The sequence below is a fragment of the Corvus brachyrhynchos genome, unplaced genomic scaffold (genome assembly GCF_000691975.1).
Source record: "Corvus brachyrhynchos isolate BGI_N302 unplaced genomic scaffold, ASM69197v1 scaffold115, whole genome shotgun sequence".
NCBI lineage: Eukaryota > Metazoa > Chordata > Aves > Passeriformes > Corvidae > Corvus > Corvus brachyrhynchos.
Genome location: NW_008239553.1, coordinates 9,878,190 through 9,904,512, shown reverse-complemented (window position 1 = coordinate 9,904,512; position 26,323 = coordinate 9,878,190). Strand labels below are relative to the sequence as shown.

The 26,323-nt window shown below is 34.8% G+C and overlaps 1 protein-coding gene across 1 annotated transcript in view; it reads left to right on the top strand.

Moving 5' to 3' along the window:
* The first annotated feature begins 1,784 nt into the window (after window positions 1-1,784).
* UBR1 (ubiquitin protein ligase E3 component n-recognin 1) overlaps window positions 1,785-26,323 on the top strand; it is a 55,068-nt gene continuing 30,529 nt past the window's right edge. The window contains exons 1-23 of the mRNA XM_017742064.1: window positions 1,785-2,059; window positions 4,145-4,223; window positions 5,528-5,638; window positions 10,794-10,924; window positions 11,957-12,098; window positions 12,623-12,685; window positions 13,359-13,482; window positions 15,264-15,371; window positions 15,810-15,898; window positions 16,720-16,818; window positions 17,499-17,656; window positions 18,286-18,385; window positions 18,660-18,788; window positions 19,005-19,185; window positions 20,088-20,149; window positions 20,371-20,481; window positions 21,423-21,488; window positions 21,598-21,699; window positions 22,309-22,372; window positions 22,789-22,913; window positions 23,846-23,898; window positions 24,900-25,002; window positions 25,530-25,578. Coding sequence (XP_017597553.1) covers window positions 1,833-2,059; window positions 4,145-4,223; window positions 5,528-5,638; window positions 10,794-10,924; window positions 11,957-12,098; window positions 12,623-12,685; window positions 13,359-13,482; window positions 15,264-15,371; window positions 15,810-15,898; window positions 16,720-16,818; window positions 17,499-17,656; window positions 18,286-18,385; window positions 18,660-18,788; window positions 19,005-19,185; window positions 20,088-20,149; window positions 20,371-20,481; window positions 21,423-21,488; window positions 21,598-21,699; window positions 22,309-22,372; window positions 22,789-22,913; window positions 23,846-23,898; window positions 24,900-25,002; window positions 25,530-25,578 — 2,476 coding nt within the window. The 5' untranslated portion in view covers window positions 1,785-1,832. The remainder of the gene's footprint in view (window positions 2,060-4,144; window positions 4,224-5,527; window positions 5,639-10,793; window positions 10,925-11,956; window positions 12,099-12,622; window positions 12,686-13,358; window positions 13,483-15,263; window positions 15,372-15,809; window positions 15,899-16,719; window positions 16,819-17,498; window positions 17,657-18,285; window positions 18,386-18,659; window positions 18,789-19,004; window positions 19,186-20,087; window positions 20,150-20,370; window positions 20,482-21,422; window positions 21,489-21,597; window positions 21,700-22,308; window positions 22,373-22,788; window positions 22,914-23,845; window positions 23,899-24,899; window positions 25,003-25,529; window positions 25,579-26,323) is intronic.

The following is a 26,323-nucleotide window of genomic DNA, read 5'->3' as shown; positions in this document are numbered from 1 at the left end:
CCCTACTTCCTGTCCTCTCTTCTCAAAACAACATCTAAATAGAATTAAAAGCTTTGCACAAGAATGCTTGAAATGCTTGTGAGTTTGACTGTGTGAGAACCCATTTTACACTTCTGGCAGATTTTCAGGGAAGCTTAGCCCTGTGTTTCTTGAAGCTATGACGTGCTCTGGACCAACAATGCAGAAGCTAAACTTGCACTGTCTCCTGGGAACACGGGTTATTAAGATGGAAGGGTACAGACTGGGATTCTCTTGTGCTTTGCGGAGAGAGCCTGCCAAGGGGCCACATCCCACCCTCCTGCATTTAAAAAATACAGTAACCAAATTGGGAGGGGAATTTGATGAAGCCATAGTGCAGTATAGGTAAGATAAAACAAAAACAAGTTACAGGAGAAAACATGTTTAAGCAGAAGCACTAAATTATGACGTTTAATTATGATAAGAATAATTCACTTCCCCTCATCTTAAATCAGATGCATAAAAAAATAAACACATGATCAAGCAATTCAGTTTCCAGCTACATTTTACAATTGAATATGTTTCTCAACCATCAGCTATGTGTGATATTTTTCTTTTTTCAGTGTTGATATGTAAGTATCTGATAAATTTGGATTTCATGTTCAGTTCTTTTTTATAATTTAGTGTCTTTATGCCCTGGGTAAGCATCACTTTTATTTAACAAAAATGGTGCTAGGTAGTTGAAAAATTTGAACAAGTTAATGAAAATTAAAAGGCAGCCATTTAATTAGTTTCCTTTTCTTTTTGTTTCTTAGATCTGAATATGTGAAAATAAATATGTACCTATATATTTGAGTGCATCTATGTATATGTATAGAGATTGCATATATATTATGTATGTGTGTATGCTACAGCTTTTAGGACCAATACAGTAATTGCAGTGGTGCTTACTGCTCAAGTAAAATTCTGGAACAAAACCAGATCTTTTTGTTAGCTTTGGAATTTAAATAAGTGGTTCCTTTCACTTCATGGATGGGTCTTCATTTTCAGATAATCATGGATAGGTTTGAATGCTTTGTGATTCAAGTAATCTGATTAGACTGATCAAGCTGCTGTACTTACAAAATAAGAATATTCTAATATGATTGTGGACAAACCTGCTCTCCTGCTTGACCACATCATCCATGGCTTATCTTTTCCATCAGCTTCTGCCATGCATTTTCACCATGACAAACAAAGTAATGGACTACCTAAGGGTAATGCTGAAGAAGATTGATGGCCAAAATACCAGTAGAAGCCTCAGGCTAAAGCTAAATCTATTAGAAATGTAGTATGTTTATTAAAGCCATAAAGAAAGTGTTTTAAGTGACTACAATGTGAAAGCAGCCTCATTTAACAGATTAGTTTGCGGTGATGGATATTATTATTAATCTAGGCTTTTTCTAAATGGCATCTCATTTCTGTTCCTTCCCTTTAGATCTTCTTTGTAGACAGTTTTTGTACTTTTTTGTAAGGTAAACATACAGTTTTTCAGAAAACAAAGATGAAACTTATGTTTCATACATGATGTTTACAGATCTGGTTTTCGGAGTACTGGGGTTTCAGCAGTTCTGACTGCATGTGTGCTTGGATTCATTTATTCTTTTGGAGAACTCTTCTAATGTAGGTTACTGTGGTGGAAAATAGCAGAGAAATTATTGGGAATCCATAGTTTCTTGGATTTTATTGCACAGAGAACTGACTTCTGATGTAGGAAAGATTTCTGAATTCACAGTAGAAGTGTGTAATCCTATTTTCTTTATATTTACTTACTTGTTTATCTGTGGGTGTACTTTTTGTTGCAGTGGTGTGATGAAAGATTCGACTTCCAAGCTATGTTTTTAGAGTGCTTGGCAAAACATGTGCCAAATATTTACTCAGCTGAAATGGACCCCTTGCTGGAGAAACAAGAAGAAATGGTCCAGGCAGCAATATTATACCCCCTGGAATGCTATTTGTTTGGGGAGGACCCAGATATATTCCTGGAGAAACTACAACAGAGTGGAACCTCCCAGCTCTGTGGAAAGGTGTTCAAAGGAGGTGAGACAACATACTCTTGCAGGTAAGAATGCAGGTGTGTTCTCATCAATGTTCCCATCTATAGTAACTGAGCAAAGTGTTTTAATAAAATCAGTTGTGCTGCTAACTAGTCATTGCTTGTGTCATGGTACTTCTTTGCTTAACTGATGCTGGCATTTGTTTCCAATTTCAAACCACTTTAGAGTGAGGAAGATTGCATATGAAAAGAAGGCTCTGGCAGAGAAATGGGGAAAGAAATGGAAAGGATACTAAAAGTGCCAAAAGCCATTGGTTAAAAATGTTGGATGATAGGGTATGAATATGGGGTCTGTACCTGAATTGAGGAATACAGTACTCACCCTTTCAAAGTCTGAAACAGAAACCAGCGTTTTTGAGCATCATCAGTCCTTTGCTTACCATTGTGACCAATGGTAATTTTTTCACCTTTTTTTTCTCATCCTGGAGTATATTAAAAGTGACAGCTCATTGATTTGATAAAATTAATTTTACTAATTCCTCTTAATACAAATACGTTAGTGAGTATCATGAATAAAAATATATTCATTTAAAAAAGCCAGCAGTCTTTGTGGTGAATGTAAAGATTGCAACTGGTCCGGCAATTCATGAGCATTAATATGATGCTATTGCCGTAGTTTATTCTATTTTTCAGTTTATTTCAAAAGCCTAGAAAATTTAATTAGAAATACTGAAATAATATTATTAAGGATGAAAAGCGCTATGAGTAAAAAATCCATCCCTTAGAATTTAGGAAATGTCAAAATGAAAGCTCTCTATAAACTTCCTTTATGAATTACACTGTAAAGTTTTAATCAATCACATACTCTTCAGCCTTTTCTAGGAATCAGTTAGTGTTGTGTATGAAAGGAGAATGGTCTTTGAAGAAGTCTTGCTGGGTGTACTTGAAAGTGTATGCTGTGGGACAATTGTACGAAGGAAAAAGGTGGACAAGACAGTTTAGTGCTACTGGAATGGGAATAATTCTCTTCCTACCTCTACAGAGTTCATGGACAGTAGCAGGCAAAAAGACAAAGCTAAATATCTCAGAGTTGGTTTCTTTCTTATTTGAGTTCCAGTCTTGCAAAAATGTGGTAGTATTTATATGAGATACTGTACATACTACTGCAACTGAAGCTAGATGTCTGTTTGCTTTAGGCTTCTAAAATGCTAAAAATGAAAGATACTCTGAAGTTTTAAAATATGAATGTCTTGAATTGGGTAATCAAATCTAGCAGCCACTTCTGGCTTCATTTTTCTTTAATTCCCCTTTTAGTAGACTTATGATAATAAATGAATGTTACTGAAGTATTAAATTATTGTAGTGATTATTACAATCTGAAGGTTTGAAAGGAAGTTATTTCTGTAATCAGAATTACCATGGTATTTTAGTTGTAAAAGAGGCTTGAACTAAATGTTGAACAATGGTATAAAGTAAAAAATTCGATATGTTGTCATTTAGCACCTGTCATTCACATTTTGCATAGAATAAAACATCATTTAAAGAAAAAGTGACCGTGTTTTAAGAAAAAAGGCTATATAGGAAAGTATGTATGTGGAACACAGGAAGAAATGAAATTAGATTGCCCATGAGTATAATTCCATATTTTCAGGTATTTAAGTGCATGAGTGAAACTGTAGAAGTTAAATTTCAAAGTATGTATTCCTAGCTCATCTAGAAAGGAATTCTTTTCAGATTTTAACTTCTAACTGTTTTAAAAGTTAGAAACATAACCTAGTAGAAGTGTAGCAAAAGTTTAATTGGTAAACTGACTGCAGATGTTGGAAACAATAATAAAAGTTAATTCAGAGTCCTCACAGGTTTTAATATCTGCTTATTCTTAGCAAAACCAGAAAAGGTTAGCAGCAAGTTTTGAAACTGGAAATTGAGCGTGTTTTTGACAGAATTTGTATAACAGGTTTGAGTACATGGTTCAAACCTAACAAGACTGGCTATTCCATGTCACAGAAAGATGATAAAAGTCAATGTTTTTATACTTTGACTCTGTTGTTAATCTCAGTTGGTTTTTTTTTCAGAGCAACACTTTCTTTTGTGCATGAAAATTTCAGGTGTTTGTTTTAGAAAGTTTTCCACTTACCATTTTTGTTGCAGAGACTGTGCAGTTGATCCAACTTGTGTGCTCTGTATTGACTGCTTCCAGAATAGCATTCACAAGAACCACCGGTACAAGGTAGGAAAATCTTATTTTAAGAAATGGTATTTGCAGCTTTAGAGAAGTTCTTTTGAGGCTATAATAAACTGCATCTAAACCATTAGTAATTTTATTATTAAAAAAAAAAATTCTGGGATTTATGAATTAATCTCTCATCTTGTGTTTCTAACTATGTAAAGCTGCTTCTAAGAACAGCAACTTGCTAATTGAGGAACCAAAAGATAAAGGAGTGTTTATGAATGCATATAGTGTATTCTCTTTGACAATCTCATGGGAGTGCAGGTCTGAGCAAAGAGCTGTGACTGAAAATGACAGTTGCATCCTAAGTCCCAGTCAGATCTGTTGGCAAGTAAGTAAGGTGAAAACCCAGGGAAAACAGACAGTAATGATTACAGAGCAGTTTGGAGCCACAGCTGGGCTGAGAAGCTGTTGTCATTTCCCCTTTTTTCAGTAAATTCTTCAGGCAAAGCATCAGCTATGGAAATAGGTAATCAGATGGGAGCAGATTTGCATCATTTTCATCTCAAGAATACAGAGATTCATAGAATAATTTATGTTGGAAGGGACCTAAGGAGGTCACCTAGTCCAGCCTCCTGCTCGAAGCACGTCTAATTAGATCAGGTTATTTTAAAATGTTTCAGGTAAATAACAGATTTTTTAATGTCTTTTTATTGGGTCATTGAGTTTTTTTAGAAATATTTCAAGATTGGAGATTTGGAGGAAGCTAAGGATAATTGGTTTTGCCTGAGTTTTGTCTGAACTTTTTGCCAAAATGGAGGGTCAGAATTTGTACTCTTCTGAAAGTACAATGCAAAGTTAAAGTTATAAAAATTTATTTAGATGCTGATCATGTAATCTTTTCTTTGGTTAGAAGTACTGTTTAATATGCACATATTTTTAATCTAATTTTCTAACTTTATGAAGTAATTTTAAAGAAGGCATTCAACAGCTTTGCTATAATTTTGTGAATAAACCCAGAAATATATATTTTGCCATTTATGAAACACTCATCAGTCATAGGCTTTTTCACTTACTTTCAAGTTAAATTTATTTAGGACTTGCATACCTTTCTGTAGCGGAAACTCTATTTCCTCCTTTATCTTCTGCTCAAAAAGTTTACCTTTTACTTCCCTTCTCCTCTGGTAAGTCTCCTTTTGTCTAAATAAAGAAAAGAAAGTTGTGGTAAGTCCATTGGTTATGCAGTGACTCTTCTATTTTTAAGTAGGTGTTTATACTTGTGTTTGATTTGAATAATGGACATTGTTATTTTCCTCTTGCTTTTTATATGCATATTTCATGACTGAAATACATGGTTTTTCCAGATGCATAGCTCCACTGGAGGTGGATTTTGTGACTGTGGGGATACAGAGGCATGGAAGGCTGGACCGCTGTGTACTAAACATGAGCCTGGAGCATCAGGTTCTCCAAAAGAAGTAAGAATATTGCTTAAAGTGAAATTAGTAACTATTGTAAATGTTACCTTCTTATTTTAAAAAGTGCTTATTCCTGTATATGAATGTATTGTATAACTCATGTAACAGGTTCAGTCAACTTGAATCAGGATTTCCTTGGTCAATGTGTTTGGGATCAAACGTATATTGGACATCCCTTGGTTTTTTTGCTTTTTGTTTGGAGACAGTTTCATCCACCTGTCTTATGCACTTGAGTCTTTCATTTGGAATTAAAATTGCAGTCTCTTATTCTTTTCTTAGCTAAGTGTGTTACTCAGTTCTTATTTACAAATAATTAGTTTCCCAGTGGTTAGCAAATGTTTAGAAGTAGTACTTGATTTTAATATTTTTTCTACATTACTGAACATTTGCTTTTGCCAGTTACTTCTGGTGTGTGAACTGTCACTATGACTAAAAAAAATTCTCTGTGGCTTGGAACTAACCTCTTAAGCTAGGATGTCTCATGGTCATTGTATCTTGTAAATGAGCATAATAACAAGAAATACACCATCTTACAAGAAATTCTTGAGGAGAATGCAGGCAAATCAGTTGCTTCAGGTAAAATTTGGGTTTTTTTCAGAGTCCTGCATTCTGAGATAATCTGAAAAACCTTAGCATTTGTCATTGCAAATAGACCCCTAATTACTGGTGTTTTTGTAGCAACTGGACTGTTATTTATGATCTGGCAAAAAAGTCAGATGGAAGAGGAATAAAGAGCACTGGTCTTACAGAAATAGGCGACAAAGTTTTCTTTCACGTTTTCATCCTTCAAAAAAAAAAAAAGAAGAAAGTTAATGGATTTCAGAGATAAAAATGTTTGAAGCTGCAATAAGGAGTAATCTGTTTACCACTTGGAGCTTGTTGCTTACCTACTTCTACTTCAGTAAAGTGTACTCTGCTGTGCAATGCCTATCCCTGAGTACTGAGCTATCTGGTGTCTGTGGCTGATACCTATGTATTACTCATGAAAACCTGTAATCAAAAGAGCTCAAATGGCTTCCTCAGTGTTTGACTGAGGAAAAAATAGCTATGGCATGGTTAATTTTGCTGCTGTCACCACGACTACATATGTGTTTAATATTTCTTCCAGCACATTCTGCAGGTGTTTCCAGGATAAGAAACTTGCACAGTTCCTCTTCGGGAAGGATTAATTTTTGTCCTTGTGCTCTGAAGGAAAATAGGATTATTTTTTTTCAATGCTAGGTTGCTGGTAGTGTTGATAAAGGCATATGGAAAAGTAGAGAACTCACGTGTCTACCAGCATCAAAACCACTTTTGGAAGTATGGAAAACTTGTGCTACAAGATGCTCAGTATCAGACTTCTAGAGGCCCTTATCATATCACAAAGAGAATTTAGTAGTAGTCTTAAGACAAAATGTTCATGTTTCAGTTGAGAATTAACTGTTGTTCTGCTGGGATCTAAGTGTTTCCAGCTAAAGGATCTCCACTGCTCCTAGAGATAAGTGATACTGCTTATTCCTCAGGTGACCACTTTCTTACACACAGGAGCCAGCAAACATTATGGACTTAACTGTGATGGCTCACCAAAAAAAATTGCACAGATACCTGGATGAACATGGACCTATGAGGCACATCAAGAAATACAACTAAGAGATTGTAAACAAAATGGATTGTATCACCTACCTTTAAAACTTAGGTCTGCATGAGATCTTCTAATAGTTGTTTCAACAATTCAGTTGTTCTGAGAATAATAGTACTTTTTGCTTCCAAAACCCCTGATGAGTCCCTTTTACATCCTGCTGGGGAGCCTGTTTTTCTGCAAGGTACAGATTTTGATCTCACAGATCTGTGACAGCATATTCTGCTTTTTACCTCCCTTTCCTTTAGAACAGCTTTTTCATCATAATAAAATAAAACCAAATGTTAGGAAAAAACCACTGAAACCTTTATGAATTTTACCTAGAAGGCTGCTTCACTCTTGTTTAAAATCACATGGTCAAAATTTTGTGGATTTGTTTTCCAAACAACATTCAAGCAAAGCTTGAGGGGAAACTGCTTGCATTCAGGAGTCCTCAGCATTTTGTTTGTTTGCATGAAGATGAGCTGGTCAGAATATTCTTCAAGGCATTTGCATACAATGGAGATAACGGTTAGATCATATCAATAGTGACTGCACTTGGTTTTCAACTGGAGTGAAAACTATAGTTATGCCTGTGATCATAAGGAAACAGGGAGCTTCCCATGCTTCTTCAAGTAATATTTCTCATCCAATCTCTGATAAGGTCTTTGGCTGGCTTGCAGTGAATTTGTTTAATCATCACTTCCGTCATGGAGCTGTTTAAGTCCAAAGCTGTGTTACAACTGCCTGTCAAATAAACTGGAGCATACTCCTACAATGAGTGCTACTTGAGAGTTGTGACTGATAGAAAACCTATAATTAGACAATTACTTGAATTTTAAGAAGTAGAAGGCTGCTTATTAGTTCTTTGTTGTCAATATGTGTAGCTATTATGCAGTCAGTATATGCAGACTCTCTAAGAGGGTAGAAGTACAGCCACATCAATAATGCAGTGCATCAGCATATTAATATAAACTATATGTAGCTATTTGAAAGATTACATTGCATGTCCATCTTTCTTTTTTAATAAAGGACTTGTCTGTCATGGATTCTTTATGACGATGGTGAATGTTTGGATTACCTCATGGTTTGTTCTCTGTTTTGAGAATCAAGGGCATTCAAAATGTAGGAATTTTCTCAGCATACAGTGAGGAAAAGAAATGAGTGACAAAGCACCTTTGGTACAGATATCTTGTGTATTTCTTTTCCAGCATGTTTTCTGATAGGGCAGAAGTTTATCCTGTGCTTGTCAAACAGACAGAAAGCATTCTTGTCTGGATAATCCTGACCAGTATTCCTTTAATTACTCTACATGCAGAGAATATATAATTTTAGAATCCCCACTCAGGGCTTTCAGGAGTTATCCATTTTCTATTGATTCCAAAATAATGTCTTCCATGTGCCAGAAATACAAAACTCTTTTTGCCTAAATATATCCTTAAAACCAGTTAACTTTAAGAAGTCGTGTTTGAGGTAAGAAAGCAATACTTGCCAGGCCCCCCTTTTTTTTTTTTTAAAGGTTGTTACTTATTTCCAGACTTCAGTACCTAAAGATACTTTGTTTGTTCTTCCACAATTTTGGATTTTTAAACTTTGCCTTGACGCTTAAATAATTATGCACTTTTGGGCATAGTTCTGAGACAATTTTCTTTTTACCCTTTCACTTTACATTAGATGTATCTTAATTTCATTTTACTGTGACTTCTATTAAAATGGATATTATATATAAATATATATAAAACTAAAATTGGAGGTGGCATTGCATCATTTAACATTTCACTACTTGTTTGAGTGCAGTTGCCATTTTTAATAGTTTATAAATCCTTTGATGTGATTTCCTCTGATTTTTTTTTTTTTTCCTGCAGACTGAAGGGAAGCAGCATGTCTTATTACAGGATTATCTCTGTACACAATACTGAGTTTTTCTCCAGCTCTATTGTTTTTTTTCTTAACATACATTAGTGCTTAAAAAGCCAAACTGTTAAGAAAAATGGGAAAAAAAATTAGTATGTTTACAGCTCAGGTCAATTAGATTATTCCTAGCACTGTATTTTTTTTCATTCTGCTCCAAACATTAAGATGATGAAAGTTTTGTCAGTCTGGGGAAAAGAATAATTACCCCAGATATGTACATTCTTAATTGTTGAGACATAAAAGCATATCCAGAATTTAGTATGTACACTTCGTGATGTTTATAGACCATGGTTTCACTGATACACATTTTTAGATTGCATGTTTGACTCTAAATTACTGTTCTGATGCTTATCAGGTCAGAAAACTGTTGTTCATGTTAACATATTTTTACTTCTATTTTGCTACAGTTTTAGCTTTTCCATCTTACCTAATGCATTATTCAACAGAATTTTGCTTTTTTAAAAAAACCTTTCTGCTTCATAAATCAACTACAGTCATATTTATCCATTTAAGAATTTCTGAAAATATGGTTCTTAGCTGTATTAAACACATCGCTCTGTTCTTTGATATTTAATGTGTGTCAGATTATGTATTGCAGAAGTGAGTGCCCTTAATACTTTGGGATTCAAAGTCACACATGAAAAGCTTTATCCCTGGAAAATACCTGTTTGTCATCTTTTTTTCATTCTAGCAAAAACATACCTATTCAGATTTTTTTTTTGGCAGTTTGAGTGAACCTAAAGTTATAGGAAACTTTGTGCAAATACAGCTTCTGTTTCAGTGTCATGTTTATATATGAAACTACTGGATTTGGTTGTGTTACCATTAATAACGTTATATACATTTCTGTATGCATATGCTAAAAGGAAGGTGGGGTGTGGTAAAGGTCATCAGGGCCCTGGGATTAAAGCCCTCCTTCTATACAGCCTCATTGCAGTGTACCTGTGTCTTATACCTGAACATTGATTGCTTCATTCGTAGGTGCAGATTTGGTAATGATTTTCTTAACTTAAAAGCTTAATATATCTCCTGCTTAAATGCCTATAGAAATGATTAATCATGTTATATGGTGTAGACAATTCACTTGATATGGATGGGAAATATGTCAGTTCACAGGGATATTTTGAATGATTTCTGAAATGATCTCTGAAAAGAACAGAGTTAGGATTCCTTGAATGTTTGTTTGATTGTCATAATTTTTTGACAGAATACCCTCACGAAAAAAGAAAAGCAATGCAGGGGAAGAATCTTGGTCTGCACTGCAAACTTTTAATATCTATGGGTATGCAGAAAGCTGCTAAACAGCTTTTTTGAATGCAAGTTTAAAAAAAAAGTGAAGTTAACACATTTGATGAGGCCTTTCATAGTCTAGTCCTAGATAAAACATGGATGCATAAAGAAAGGTGGGTGAAACTGTTGTAATACTACTGAGAGACCTTGGGATGAAATGACTTTGAAAATAAGAAATTCCGTGAGGTTAATTTGCTTGAAAAAATCATGAAAAGGATAATTTCCTGATTATAGTATAAGTATGTATAGATATTATAATATAATTTCCTGTTATAGTGTAAGGTATTCTACCAACCCCCTTTTAATTTTCTTTTCAGGTTCTTTTCTGTAGTAATATTATCTCATGTTTTACAGAATTCTGAATGTCAGTTGAACGAAGAAATTATGGAGCATTCTAGGAGGGTGTTTCCCTCGGTGATAAAATACATTGTAGATATGCTTATCTGGGAGGAAGAGAAGGAACTGCCTCTGGAGCTCACCGTTAGGTAGGGAGTATTTCCAACTTTCTCTTCAAGGCATTAGCAACTTGGATTATAATTTTGCCTGGGATATTCTCATACTCATGCAGACATTAGTCCTGAAATCACCGTAAACAGCACTGTGGTATTTTTGACCTAGAGTTATATAGAGAAAAGCTTTTGATACTTTGTGGGGAAAGTAGTGTGTGACTGTCCTCCATCAATCACTGAAGAGAAGTGCTCCTGAGCCAGCCTGATCCATAGCGAAGCGGCAGATCTTAGTGCACAGGGGAGGAAATATTAGGAGAGTGGAGAGACCCATCAGGTGCCATTGGCTCTTGTGGGAGACACTGATGGGACACTAAGGGACAGGGGAGCAGGACAGAGCTGGCAGATTTTCAAGAATGCTTTCCACAGAGCTTGAGAGAAAGATGTGGACAAACCTTTTAGCGAGGTCTGTTGCAACAGGACAAGGGCTAATGGTTTTAAACTAAAGGAGGGTAGATTTAGAATAAGTACAAGAAGGAATCTTTTACAATGAGGGTGGTGAAAACGTTGGAACTGATTGCCCATAGGGTTGGTAGATGCACCATCCCTGGAAACATTCAAGGTCAGGTTGGATGGGGTTCTGAGCAACCTGATCTAGTTGAAGATGTCCCTGGTCATTGCAGGGGGGCTGGACTAGATGATCTTTAAAGGTCCCCTCTAACTCAAACCATTCCATGATTCTATGAAAATGGAAAATGCCTGTCTATCACATTACAAAACAAATGGGTTCATAAAACAGCAGACAAAGGAAATAATAAGAGAATATCAAATAACTTCAAAACTTCTCTTTTGTATTTGATACATAGTTTCTGTGACTTTTTTCTGGCATAGGTGGTGGTGGGGGATGTCATTAGCATGAAGAATTAGCATTAGCATGCTTGATTTACTTGAATAACTTTTTTTTTGTATTTGACATTCTTCTCAAGCTATCAAATAAGCTGTTGCTTGTATTTGATAGGACACTATTTACAATTTTACTTTTATTTGTGCGAAATGTTATCTTTTTCCCAGCAGAGAGAAGGTAGACAGCTACTACTGTGTCCTTTTCAATGATGAGCACCATTCTTATGATCACGTAATCTATAGCCTGCAAAGGGCACTTGGCTGTGAACTTGGTGAAGCCCAGTTGCATACGACTGCCATAGATAAAGAGGTTAGTGCATTTGGGATATCTGAGAGAGTCACCTTTTAATCATTGAGTGTTACTACTACAGTCACTTGGTTATAGAATCTTTGTTTGCTGGAGCTTGAGGAGAGAAAGGCATATTGCTGAGCAACTCTTAGTCAACACTTGTTTCTCAGGTGTGGAGAACTTGTTTAGGAAGCACATACCTCTGGTTATACCCTGCTATTTCATGTACTGTGTGCTAGGAGAAAAGTTGATATGGTTTGTATTTGAAGTATTCTGCAGAAATCTTTCATCTATTTTAATGTGTGAATGAATTTTCCTTATTTAATAATAAGATACCCAGACTTTACTTAGTTGTTGTGTTGTTAATTTAGATAGCTTTTTATTCTACAGAAAATTATGTTAATTTTTATTTGCTTTTAGATGTTTATTGTGAGTGGTGTTGGGCCCTGTTTTTCTATTACATATGAAAAATATAGCAAGGATCAGACTTGTGACATTTTGGATTTGCTTTATATTGGTCTCATGCTCAATATTTTCTTAAACAGGGTCGTAGAGCTGTTAAGGCAGGACATTATGCCTCTTGTCAGGAAGCAAAAGAAGAAATTAAGGTAACTTCCCAAAGTATTTTTCACAAAAACCACCCCATACCAACCTAATTAGTATTACTACTGAGCACTTACTTGTCTGCTGTACAGTCTTTATCTTAGTACTTCCGTGGTTTTATAACTTGCCTGTGAACTTTTTGAAATTGAATTTACACCACCACATTTGAGATAGATAGATGCCTTTATGTTGCTGTTGTACCAGGGATGGCAAGAAAAACGACATAGACCTCGGGTCCAGGAACGAATGGAATTATTTAATAATTTACAGACTCGTTTATATAACTGGGTTCACTTGAATGGCATAAGGTTATTGGTCCCTTGACCATCCACCTCCCAGAATGATTGGTTAAACTCTACGATACCCATTTCAAAATATTTTCTCCAGTCAGTATCATAACAAGGTGCAAAACAAGCAACACCTGCAAGATAAAGGCTTGGTTTACAAAAACCTCAAACTGTTTTCAGCTAGCCTGTGTGTGAAAGCAGAACTTTCATAGGATACTGACAGAAAGCTGGAAAATTTCTCTGCTTCAAGCTTTTCAGCATCCGCACCTTTAGAAATAAAACATCGAACTGTTTTCTTTGTTTTGCTTGGGAGAGATGGTGGGTGGTGAAAATAAATAATGAAATTAATGTTATTTTATTTTATGTGTACTAATATTTACCTGACTCCTAGAGGCATTCTGAAAATGTTTCTCAACGACCCCTCCACGTGGAGGTTCTGCATGCTGATGTTATGGCACACCAGAAGTTTGCCTTGCGCCTTGGTTCTTGGCTGAACAAACTCATGAGCTATTCAAGTAAGCATGGCTGGGTTTTGTTACAATAATGCCGTGTCAGTATTTCAATGAATTTAGCAGCATTATGTATGATATTCCCTTAATTAAAATACTTTAATGTTCTTCCTAATTAGAAAATAAATAATGCAGTAGCATGGGTGCTGATATCCATTAGTGAGGTTATGAATAGCAGTACTTTTCTGTTCCTTCTTGTTGAAATAAATGTATTTGTTTCCCTGTTTGAGCACTGTCTCAAAGTTTTATTATTCTCACTTTCAGCGTCGCTCACACATGGTGTGTGACTCCTTTACTTAAAAGCTGCCCTCCTCAGTGCTGGTGGAAGGCCACAGAGCATCTCTATCAGTGAAAACATACATTCTCTGCTTTTGTTAATTCCTGCTTCAGATTTGATAGCTGTGATTTATTAGAAAGTGTCAATAAAACAAGCAAATTAAAACCTTCATTTAAAAAGAATTCCAGTGGTGGAAAGTCTATTTGAAGCTTTCAAACATTGTTCTGGTGTTTGATGATGCTTATGGTTTTAAAGAAGATTTCTGAATCAATGTACTTTTGATTTGGTTTTTTTTTCCATACCTGTGTCTTGCCACACTAAAGCCATTATAAAATTTCTCCACACAGTAAAAGTATGCATAGATTAAGCTCTACTCACTCCTTATCATCCTTCTTGATAGGTAAATCTGGTGGTCTGCTTTAGCCCCTTTGTGTGCTTTGTTACTAGAGTGTATTTCTTCTAATTTTTTCTAAAGACTTGCTGATCTTTCACTTGAAATACATAGATCAGAATTGTACCTTTTTGTAATTCTTTACAGTGTTTTACAAATTTTAGTGTTCACTTCTTTTCAAGTTTGTATTTATTTTGCCAATGGTATTTTCCTGCTGTTCTGAATTCCTCAGACAGTTCTGATTGGTACAGATTTTTGAGTGTTGTTTATTTCAAAGTTTCTAGTGAAAGTTTGGTTTTTATCCAGGTAACTTAACAGATATTTTTATATGTTTTAGAAGAGCCTTCAAATTCAAAAATTGAAGTCAAACATTCCTATCCTTCTTCTGGATTATATACATTGAGGCTTTATGAGCCTGATGTTCTGTACTCAGCTGGACCTTTTGTGTGGTCTAGTGGTTCCTGTTCTTTTCACGATTTTGTTTCAAGTGGTAGAACATGAATCAAGAAACATTTAATAATGTGTATTTCCAGGTTGTCAGGAATTTGATTCATGACTCTTCACTTTTTATTTTCAAATTAGTAACGTAAGGCCTCATTTTTGAATGTTAAAAAGCCATGGGTGACTGCGATATGTTGATCTCCAAAACTGCTTCAATTACTGTGTTTACTGATAGGTGCAAGAAAATATAAAAGAATTTCTGAAATTCTCCAAAAGGCTGACTTTCAAGGCCTGAGGCAGTGACTTGCCTAGCCCTGTGCATTTCTGTGCTGATATGGTAAAGCCTTCTTATGGATCTGCTTTGCAAAGCTCTCTAAATTATTTTAATTTTAAAATACTCTTCTGCATCATGGGATTTATTAAATTAAGTAGGCAAGAATAATAGGAAGAAATTAGTAAGGCAAAGGGTATGTGGGAGTATGGTCATTGAGGAAAAAATGTTAAAAGTAATTCTTACTTAAGTGGCTCCTTTTTTTCTTCTTTTAAAAGGGAGCAGAATTCTGTAATTCTAATTTTCTTGTGTCATATAATTTAATTTAATATTTAATTTAATATTTAATTTAATATAATTTAATTACTGAAGCATTCTTGTACAAATGAGTAGTTTCATCCCTACAGGTGACTTTCGCCAGATCTTTTGTCAAGTATGTCTCAAAGAAGAAGCTGGATCTGAAAAGCCCTGCTTTATAAGCAAGTTGATGCTATGGGATGCAAAACTTCATAAAGGTTTGTGTATCCATGTTGCTATAAACTGAAGAGGCAAATTAATTTTTCATGTGTGTAACATATAGATAAAAGTATGTGCTAAGTAGGTAGAATTACATTTCTTTGTGGTTTTTATATTATGGTTTTTATACAGCTGAGCTAATTTATGTTTGGGGTATGAATCTGCCACCTCAATTTCTCCTGCTTTATGTATCTTGAAGAATCTTTTTATAAAATGCAACCTGACAGTGAGTGACTTGATGCTTACCCTGTGTTTTAAATACATACCAATAAATGTCAAAACCAAAAGAAAAATTTATTAACTAAGTTCATATGCTTCATAACCATTTCAAGGCTTTTAATGAATTTTATTTATAGTTTAGTAATTGGTTCCTTTTTTTCACAAAAATCTACATCTTAGTACAACAAAGTGACATGCATGGTATTGGCTCTTTGCAGGGGCAAGGAAGGTTCTTCATGAACTTATCTTCAGTAGTTTTTTCATGGAAATGGAATACAAAAAGCTTTTTGCTGTGGAATTTGTGAAGGTAAATGGTTTTGTTTTGATGCTATGAATTTGTACTGGCTTTATAAAATTTCCCCCGAAACTGAAAATTGTTTCAATATAAATAATAAATTTTAATCAAGCAGAGCTTCAATGACTAGCTCAGCCTTTATATAGTGCAGTTAATTAATTGCCATGTCACTCGTTTGTTCCTTAGAATCATGTAGGGATATGCTCATTTGAATGCCATATCATTAGTATTCTGTGTATCTTTTGAAATGCTGGTTGAACTGCAACTGAAATTGGCCTTTCTTTTTGAAAATTAAATACAATAATTAAGAAATATACAAAACATAAGACAAAGTGCTTTTTGTTTTAGGGTGGGACTTTTTAATTCTGATAAAGATAATTGATACTTCATGATTTTCTGTGGACTCAAATAAAGCAATGACTTGCATTACTCATTGTACATGTCTTTTACAGACAGTTTTGAATAACTATCCATGCAGTTCACTGCAGAAGGAAGACTTGTTTTAAGAGAAGTTAATGTCTTTTTTTTTTTTTTTCCATATATTTTATTAAATTTTTTTTTCAGATACTTAAAATTTTTTCAGGGAGTATTGGTTATAGGAGAAAAAAATTTTGGTTCCAGCCTGGCAAGTCAGTTAAATTTGTGCTTATCTTCAGTGTTCAGGCAGTGGGGGCTGTATTGAATTGCTTTGGTACATTGAGGACATTGTGCTGTTTTTCTTGGAACTGCCTCTATTAGGTGGGAGAAACACATTGAGATGTAATTCTTGTAACTAAAAAAGTAAACATTTTTATTAACATTTGTTTAATGTCCCCAATATTCTCTTTTTCTAGTATTACAAGGCATTGCAAAAAGAATACATCAGTGATGATCATGACAGAGTTCTCTCTGTGACAGCACTCTCAGTTCAGATGTTCACTGTACCTACTCTGGTACGTACAGCCTGTCTCTGCTAGAGGTGTAAAATAAGTTTGAGAATTGCTAGCAGTGCCACCTTTGCAGATTGTTGTATTTGGCAGGGAGTCTTTATGCATTGCTGAGTTGAATATGAATGATTTTGAGATTTTTTAAGGCTGATATGAAAGCAGGAGCTTGAGTTGATGTGAAAATTCATTACAGACTGTAGAGGGAATGCAAATAAGTCTAAGTTCTTGGCACGTTGTACTCTGCATTAACTTTGTGTATTTATTTACTGCTCACGTTTACCTTCCTATGTGACTTTGAAAACAGGGCAAGGGGTTAAAAAATGGTTAAATGTATTTTTGTGGGGGTGAAATATGTTACATCTTAAGGGGGGGAAATATATCTCTAAATTTTAAAGGTTATATGTTTCTTGGCTGAAGTACTAATGTAAAAATTCTTTTCTATGTGGTCTTTCTAGAAAAACCCCAGCATATCTATTATATAGATGCTGTCAGAATTGAACAAACATACAAAGTTGATACCAGTTGTGTTCCTATGCAATAAATACTGTGGCAGGTTTTTTATCTTGGGCTCTTTGCAAATGCTTAAAATAATTTTTAATCAGAAAGATTGGATTCGAAGGAAAAAATATTTTGACCAAAACATTTAACAAAAATAGGAAGAAAAAATTTTCACTTTGTTCTTGCAGGCCCGACATCTTATTGAGGAGCAAAATGTAATCACCACCATTACAGAGACACTCCTAGAAGTGCTTCCAGAGTACCTAGACAAAAATGACAAGTTCAACTTCCAAGGCTACAGTCAGGACAAGCTGAACCGGGTATATGCAGTAATATATGACCTCAGGTAAGTGTAAGGCTGAGAAGCTAGAACAGCTCTAAAAATACTGGTAGTACGATGAGGTGTTTCAATTCAGAGTTGGATGATAAAATTGCTAAAACCAAACCCAAGCCCCTCAAAAAACTCACATGGAATCTTAATATTTTCTTTTTCAGTGGAAACGTAAAATTTTAAAATATCAAAGTTATATTCTATAAAAACATTTTTCAATTTTAAATTATCTAATTGCATATAATATTTAAATTAATAAATATATCTGCTGTAAGACAGTATGGGAAATTTGTCTCCTACTTGCTGTCATTCTGGGAAAGCTATAATCCTCACTTGCATAGGGTTTTCCACTGTTAATGGTACCAAATTGCTCTGATAAACTGAGTAATGTAAAACCAAACCATCCCACATACCTTGGAATTTGAAAAAAGTCTGTTAATTTCCAATGATGGATTCCTACCAAGCTACTAGTAGTTCTAATATTTGGGGAAATTTTGAGTACTTTGGGATGGGAAGGGTGATGTAATTTGATGATGTAATTGATGATATTAAAACAATTGGAAACAATTGTATTTCAAGAACACTTGAAATATAAGTGCAAAAGAAGTCTGAGCAAAGGGTGATAATATTTTCTTTGGGGACAGGTATGTCTTAGTCAGCAAGCCTACGGTGTGGACAGACCGTCTGAGGGAGCGCTTTTTAGAAGGATTTGTTTCTTTTCTAAGGATTCTAACTTGCATGCAGGTACAATACATTTAAATAATTTCTTTCTAATATTCTGTTGTAAAGAGATTACAGCTCCTCTTTTTTCCCCGTAATAATATTGTGGATGTAAACATGCAATTACAATGTTAAATTCTTCAGTCCCTGTTTTGGTGGGTGAAAAAGTCATGTTTATAGAAGTAATACTCATCAGATTTACCTGCATGTATTTTACATTTTGATTGTGGAATTTTGTGTTGTGTTAAGCCTGTGATCACTGATTTAGACAGAGTATTTTGTGGGATTTCCATTTCAGGGAATGGAGGAGATAAAAAGACAGATTGGTCAGCACATTGAGGTGGACCCTGACTGGGAAGCAGCTATTGCCATACAGATGCAGCTCAAGAACATTCTTTTAATGTTCCAAGAGTGGTGTGCCTGTGATGTAAGTATATCAGTTGTTTGGGATTCTTGCATGCATGCCTTTTGTGAATCTTCCTGAAGGCTTTTGAAATAGCAGATTCTATAAAAGCTCACTATTGTTCAGTATAGTTCTCCACAAAAAAATTGTCTGAAATAATTATTCTGCAGCATGACGAAGAGAGAAAGGATGGACTGCATGATTTTTAAATATAACCTATGCATGTATTTGAAATCCTAGGAAGAGCTGCTGCTCAGGTCCTACAGAGAATGCCATAAAGCTGTGATGAGGTGCAGCACAAATGGCCGCTCTCGGGAGAAGACAGTATTTCACTTATGTGGCCATACCCTGGAGAGCAGACCTTACAGAGTGTCTGCAGATCCTGTCAGCATACATTTGCCACTGTCTAGGACTCTTGCTGGTAAGTGATGTGTTTTGATTGCTGTTTAAACCATGGTTATCATCCATCTCTGTTTCTTTACTCCAGAAAACATTTGGATTAAGTGCTTCACAGATCAGTTGCTCTCTGCCTTTCTGACATTCTCATGGTCAGGAAGATATGCTCCCCATATGTTCCACTAAGGGAAAGTTTTTCACAAAACATTTTCCATGCAGGTTGGAGGATGTCTTTTTAAATGGGAGAGAGAGAAGTTAGTCAAGAAGGAAAAAATTTCCTTTTTAATGAGGTCCTCAGTTTTCTCTGAAGTATTTCTGGTTCTGTTTCTATCTGCTTTGTTTAAACGAATGTCAGTTATTACTGTATCTTGAATTTATTTTCCAGCCACAGTATCTTAGTACTGTTAAAATGCACCTCCTAAAAGACATGTTTGCACTATGCCAGGACAGGTTTCTAGTCAGAATACAAAGGACCACAGCAGTGGGGGATTGCTACTTTCTGTAGAACACAAATGAAATCATATGCTATTATTAAACTGTAGATTCTTTATCACATCATTTGATACCAGGATACCATCTGTTAAGCCTTGTAGTCTTGAAATTAATTTACTACTGATGTATGATTTAAATGCGAAATAAAAATTTTGCTAATATTATATAGCATCTCAATTTAGATGGTGTTAATTAATTCATTCTTTGTAAATTTATTCATAAAATAATGGATTGTAAGACTGGTAAGAACTGTTGTGATAATGTAATAGATCTTCTGCCTTAAAAAAAGGAAAGTATGAAGTCTTTCCTAAACAAACCTAGCCTTTTCTTCTGTAATTGTATGAATTGTGGATTGTTTAGGTGACATTTAGAAGGGGTTGGAGAGCCTTTACTGATTTTGATTTATTTTCTGTTTTTTCTTCCTTGGTTTTGTAGGTCTTCATGTGCGATTAAGCAAGACTGGAGCCATCTCAAGATTGCATGAGTTTGTTTCGCCTGTAAGAGACTTTTATTTTTTTCCCAAATGCTTCTTGTGATTTATACTCTGGGAAGAAAAAAGCCTGAAGCTATATCCTCTAACCTTCATGGCACACATACAAGCTATTTTTCAGCTGTCAATATATTTTTGTTTGTTAGGACTTACACTTTTAAAACCACTGGCAGATTTATTCTTATGTGGGTTTTTTGTTTTTTGTTTTTTCCCTTTTTTAAATTCTAGGAAGAATTTCAAGTGGAGCTGCTTGTAGAATATCCTTTGCGATGTCTTGTCCTGGTTGCGCAGGTTGCTGCAGAGATGTGGAGAAGGAATGGGCTCTCCCTGATAAGCCAGGTACTCCCTTACAGTGTTCAGTGGTGAGCTGATCCTAATAGTGTTTGCCAGGGTTTTTCAGTAATGCTGCCAGGGGTTCATCCAGTGTGGAGAGAGGTCATGGGGTCACTCCCACAGTAAATAGAAAGGTTTCTAGGTGGAAATTTATGTTACTTGGTTTTATTTCTAACTTCAGCAATGGCTTACCTCCCTGTCTTAGGTGAGTGTTTTCATCTCCATTATGACTGTTTCTTACTCTGTGAAATAGTAATAATGTTACTGATGTCTACTTGTAAGCTGCTTTCAGATCTCATAATCACTGCATAAGTACTTGTTAGTATTCCTGCTTATAACATAAAATGTTAGAAGTTCTTCTTGTTGTATGGAAATTATTATAGGCAAAAGTTTAAACTATATTTGTCTCATACTAAACTTTTGAGAACCCTATAGCTAGGCATACAAACATTTTCTAATACTTGCGACTTCTGTTGCAAGAGTAAAGGTAAAGGGAAGAGTCTACCCTTGCATTTGCCTGCTTTGGCTTCACTTTGGGGTGTTTTTTTGTTTGGTTTTCTTTTTTCTTCCTTTAATGGCAGAAATTCTCTTCTAACCTTGCACAGGACCCTTTGGTGAAATCAAAGTAAATATTGGTAAACCCCTGTAGAATTGTCTTTCTGAAAACTAGGGTAGGAGAAGCAGGACGTTTGGACTTAATTCAGTAGCAGACATGGGAATTAAGCCCTCTTGGAAGGGGGTCTGAAGTATGGCATAGACTTTTTCTGGATAGGTAAAAAACCATTTTTCATTTCCATCAAAGTACTTTTTTTTTTTTTTTGAAAGAAATCTGGACTTTCCTTTACTCAGTAAAGGTGTGGTACAGTTTAAAAAAGCCTCAGAGATTAACTGATGCACATTTGGTAGTATATTACTTTATATCTCTATTTTGTTTTCCTGTTTCCTAGGTATTCTATTATCAAGACGTTAAATGCAGAGAGGAGATGTACGATAAAGACATCATCATGCTCCAGGTATAATGTTCTGAGTCATTGTGTACTTGGCATTTTAAAAAAATTCAGTTAAATTTGCATGATTTTGAAATAGTAAGTGATGTTCATATTAATTTGGGTTTTTTGATAGATAGGTGCATCTCTTATGGATCCAAACCAGTTCCTCCTGCTGATACTGCAGAGATACGAGCTTGCCGATGCTTTCAAAAAGATCAAACCCACCAAAGATCAGGTAAGTAGCAAATCTTTCTGCTGTTTAATTTGTCAGCTTTGAGTATATGAAACAGCAATAAGAAAAACTCACTACTGTTGATAACTGCATTTTCAAGGCTGCACTAGAAGTCAGTAAACACAGGAGCTGGTGGTTAGGTAAGTATTTTGTATTTGGAATTTGTAGAGGCTTCCTCAAAAATAGCAAGCAAGTTTTGCCCCTTTTGATCTTTATTTCATAGGGCATCTGCCAAAATCCATGTAAGTCAATTCACTACAGCACTTCACATGTCTTTTAGGCCATGTTACATGCTTTTATTTTGGTTGGAAGTTTCTTGGGTTGTTATGCTACTTCTTGTGGCTTGACCTTTGATAAAACCCTTCATTTGGGATACTTTTTTTAGCTGATGTTTCTTTTCTTGCATATGAATCTTGAACTTTAGTTGTTGTATAATATCTCCTCTACAGGAGCAGGCACTTTTTCCAGCTTGTTAGAATGGAATTTCTTCTTAGAGTCCTGTGCTTCAGCAAAGTAGTAGATAAGAGGGCTGAGCTCAGTGTCATTTAAAGGATGAATTTTTGTACACCTTTGTTTTTGGTATTTTTAACCTTATTTTGGTCATTCTTGCAGGATTTGATTAAGCAATATAATGTTTTAATAGAAGAGATGCTACAGATTCTCATCTATGTTGTGGGTAAGATTCATTTCTCTCTGTTGTTGTAGTACTGCATTATTGCTTAGAGCAGGCTTGATGATTTTCTTTAATACAGATAGTATAGAGAGGATACTGGAGAGTGCATCTTTTAAATAGATGATTCAGTAACACAAGTATTTCTCCACTGGAAGCAATAGGAGTTGCACAGTGAAAAGAGCTGTTAGATAATTTCATAATTGACATTAAAATAGAATATAAAGAGAGTCCATCTTGACCCATTTTGTTAGGAAGCTAGGCTAAGAAACATTTTTACTCAGATACTTGGGACAGGCTTCTGACAAATGCAAGCTTATACAATGAAACATCCCAACAGTACCATTATCATGGTGCAAAGTTCAAATATGCTTTATACTCATCATATTTGCCATTCTTCTTCTTTTGGTTCTCTCTGACAGGGGAAAGATATGTGCCTGGAATCAGTAATGTGACAAAAGAAGATGTTATAATGAGAGAAATCATCCATCTGTTATGTATTGAACCAATGGCTCACAGTGCAATTACCAAGTCCTTACCTGAAAACGTGAGTCCTGATTTATTTACCTCTTTCCTTCATTTACTTTTTCTTGTTTTATGTCTTTCTTCTTTAGCTTTCATATCTTTATATTGGAAGCATTCCTAATACAAAGCTTAACTGTTGGTGTGAGAATTACGAAATGGTGTGACAAAGGGGCTAACACACCTTACTGATGTAAAGGTAAATGTCATAGATTCAAGTATGGACTGATCTGAAAAGACTTGTATGGAAATTATGCTTTTTGATGAAGAGGTGCATTTTTTTTTAGAATATTCAGCTGTAGTTCTCTTAGATTGGAAAAGAAAAGTTGTGACATTTTCTGGTTTGGCCCTGTAGGATGATGCAACTGGATTCCATTCTGCCCTGTGTACCATTAATAAATTTGAGCCTGTAATTTTGATCACTTAAACCTGGGCAGATCCATTTGGAGTCGTGTTGTACAGGTCTATTCGAAAACAGAGAATTCCTTGTCATTCCATTACAGTTGTTGAAGATTCAAGCAAAGGCGAGGGATGTGGATTAGATTTTATAGTCTGTGCAAGTGTTCAGGGCCACCAATCAATGCAAAAACCCCTAAATGTTTATTGTAAATGAAATAGCCTGAAATATTATCATAGTATCCACATTCACTGTTTTAAAATATGTAAACCTCTTTTTTTTCCCTCCATTAAGCTTGGGTAAGCATTGACCTGTTTCTAGAGATCAGCTCTGTTATTAATGAAGTTCTACACTATTAAGTGAGAGTATTATGTATCTTTGATGCTTCCTTGAAACTTGCCAATTATGAATATCTGCTTTCTGTTTAACAGTGGGCAAAATATAATAGTTCGTGAGTTAGGGCATTATCTAAATCTGTTTGTCTATTTTTGTTACTCATAGCATAATACTGAAGATATTTGAATCATTATATGTTTATCCCAAACTAAATTTTTTACCAGGAGAACAATGAAACTGGCTTGGAGAATGTAATTGATAAAGTGGCTACATTTAAGTAAGTTTTTAATGTTGTTTAATAAGTAGCTTGAATGTAAAGTAAGATTTCTTAGATTATTTGGGTTAAACAAGCTGAACTGCACAGTCTCTGTTAGCTAGTATTTTGCTGTCTTGAAATAATTATGTTTGCAAATATGCATAGGAAAGAAAAAGTGTGTGGAATATCCTATGCTGCTGCTGCTCCTCTCCCTTTGCCACGCTCTTTCCTCAAATTCAGTTTGAGGAGTCTCAGGAGTTTAGTAATCTCAAGTCCTAGTGGGAGAATCTTCAAAAGTTCATTTTTTTTCAAAGATGGTTAGGAAAGTTAACAAGTCATTGTACCTTTGGCAGTCACCATCTAGTAGCTGGTGTAAATGTTGCGTAGTTGCTGATTTTCTGGAACTTCCCTCTTTTTTTCTGGGAGTTAATTTTATGTATAAATATATATATGTATGTGTGTGTATGCAAATATAGAACAATAAATTGTAGTTGAAAAAAAACTAGTTCAAATGTCTGCTATTTTTGTGAAAAAAAAAAGTCTTAGTTATTTTAGTATACCTTACTTTAAATTTCGTGTGTCTTACTTTAATTAAGAGCAACTGTAGGTATACCTAGAAATTTTATTTTGGAAATTATATGAACAGTTCAAAAAAATCTCACTGGCTAGAAGTAGCAAGTATTACTTGTTTTATACTTTGGTTAAAGAAAGGATTGAATTTTATACGATAACATCCAATGTCTAAAATTCTAAGCCATACAGTTAAAAAGAATTTTCAGAGGCTGTATGGCATGCTCTAGGTGGTATAGACTAGAAATATTTTACTGTTGGATTGTTTACTCCTGTACATCCTGTCTTGAAAATTTAAGACTCATAACTATACTCACTCTCTGCTTTTAATAAGTTAGTGAGTAACTGTTACAATTCCTCCTTCCTTAGAAAACAAATTGTGTTTGTTTACATTCGAAGATGTGCTGAATGTACATTACTAATCTGTGTGTTGTGAAATATTTCTCTGTAAGGAAACCGGGTGTCTCTGGCCATGGAGTTTATGAACTGAAAGATGAATGCTTGAAGGAATTCAATATGTTCTTTTATCACTACACTAAGACCCAGCACAGCAAGGTAAGCAGTGTAAGATTCACTCTCAAAGGTTAAAAAAATAGTACATACTTATCAATGTTTAAAGAGTTTTGCTGAATAGATGCAATCTAAAGAAATTGATCCAGTAAAGGGTATATGCAGCTGCCTTCAAAACTAAATGTTCCATGAAGTTAAGATTGTCAATACAAATTGACCATGGTAGGGTTTGCATTAGTGTTTCCTGTGTGACAACTTGTGTATTAACTCTGTTAACTCTTGATGCTGAGAACAAAATGTGATATGAATTATTTTTGCATTGGGAAACCCCAAACTTTGCTTTTGTAACTCTTACTGAGGAAGCAAATATGTCCAATTATTTATCTTTACTACAAATTTGAATGCAAAATGTAATGTTGTTAAACATGTTTCAGACAAAATTCTAGTACACAACCAGGCATTCACTATGTATCTTGCCGTATTTCTAGTGTAGGATTTCTCATTATTTCATTAATCTCATTATTATGTACTTCTGTAGAGGTGCTGATACAACAACACTCCTTTTTCTGTAGGCTGAACATACACAAAAGAAAAGAAGAAAACAAGAAAACAGAGATGAAGGTAAATTCTAAAGTTAATGATTCAACAAATGGGATAATTTGGTAGTATATGCAGTTGTGTATATATACGAGCTTTGGGAGATGTCTTGTGACTTAATAGTGGGTAGTTGAGTTTATATTAAATTTGTTTTGATTTGTAGTAATTGTCTGTAATTGACACCTAGCATTTGTTTTGTCTTTTTTCTTTATCACGGATAGGAATTCTGGAACTTTTAGTTTAATTTACAGGTAGGGAAATAAACATGACACAGTACCTGTTGACAAACCCATGAACAACTCAGAGATTTTATGGTGGAGTAACCAAGATTTGGGGGTTTTTTTGAGCAGTTTCTTTAGCACAGTGTTGAAACATCATAATGCCATGTAGAGAAGGTTGCCACAGGAACTAATGCTCATATCCATTCAGTAATACAAGAATGAGACTTAAGTTTTAGAAATAACTTTTTATAAGGTATGAACACATAAAACAATAAACCCCCATGTATCTATTGTAACACAAATGTTATTTCCCTTTTGGGTTTACTTTTACCCATTCAAGTCAAAAGCATTTAATTGAGTTGATTTGAGGTAACTTGGTAAGCTGAACAAATAAGTAAAATGAACAATTTAGTAAACTCAACTTTGCCCCTTCCCCTTTCCCTCTGGCAATTTAAAATGATGTCAGAGGAATTAATTTTGTAGAAATTTTTAAAAATGTGGTTATTTAGATGTAATTTTCAAAGACTCCCATTCATATAATTGGACCA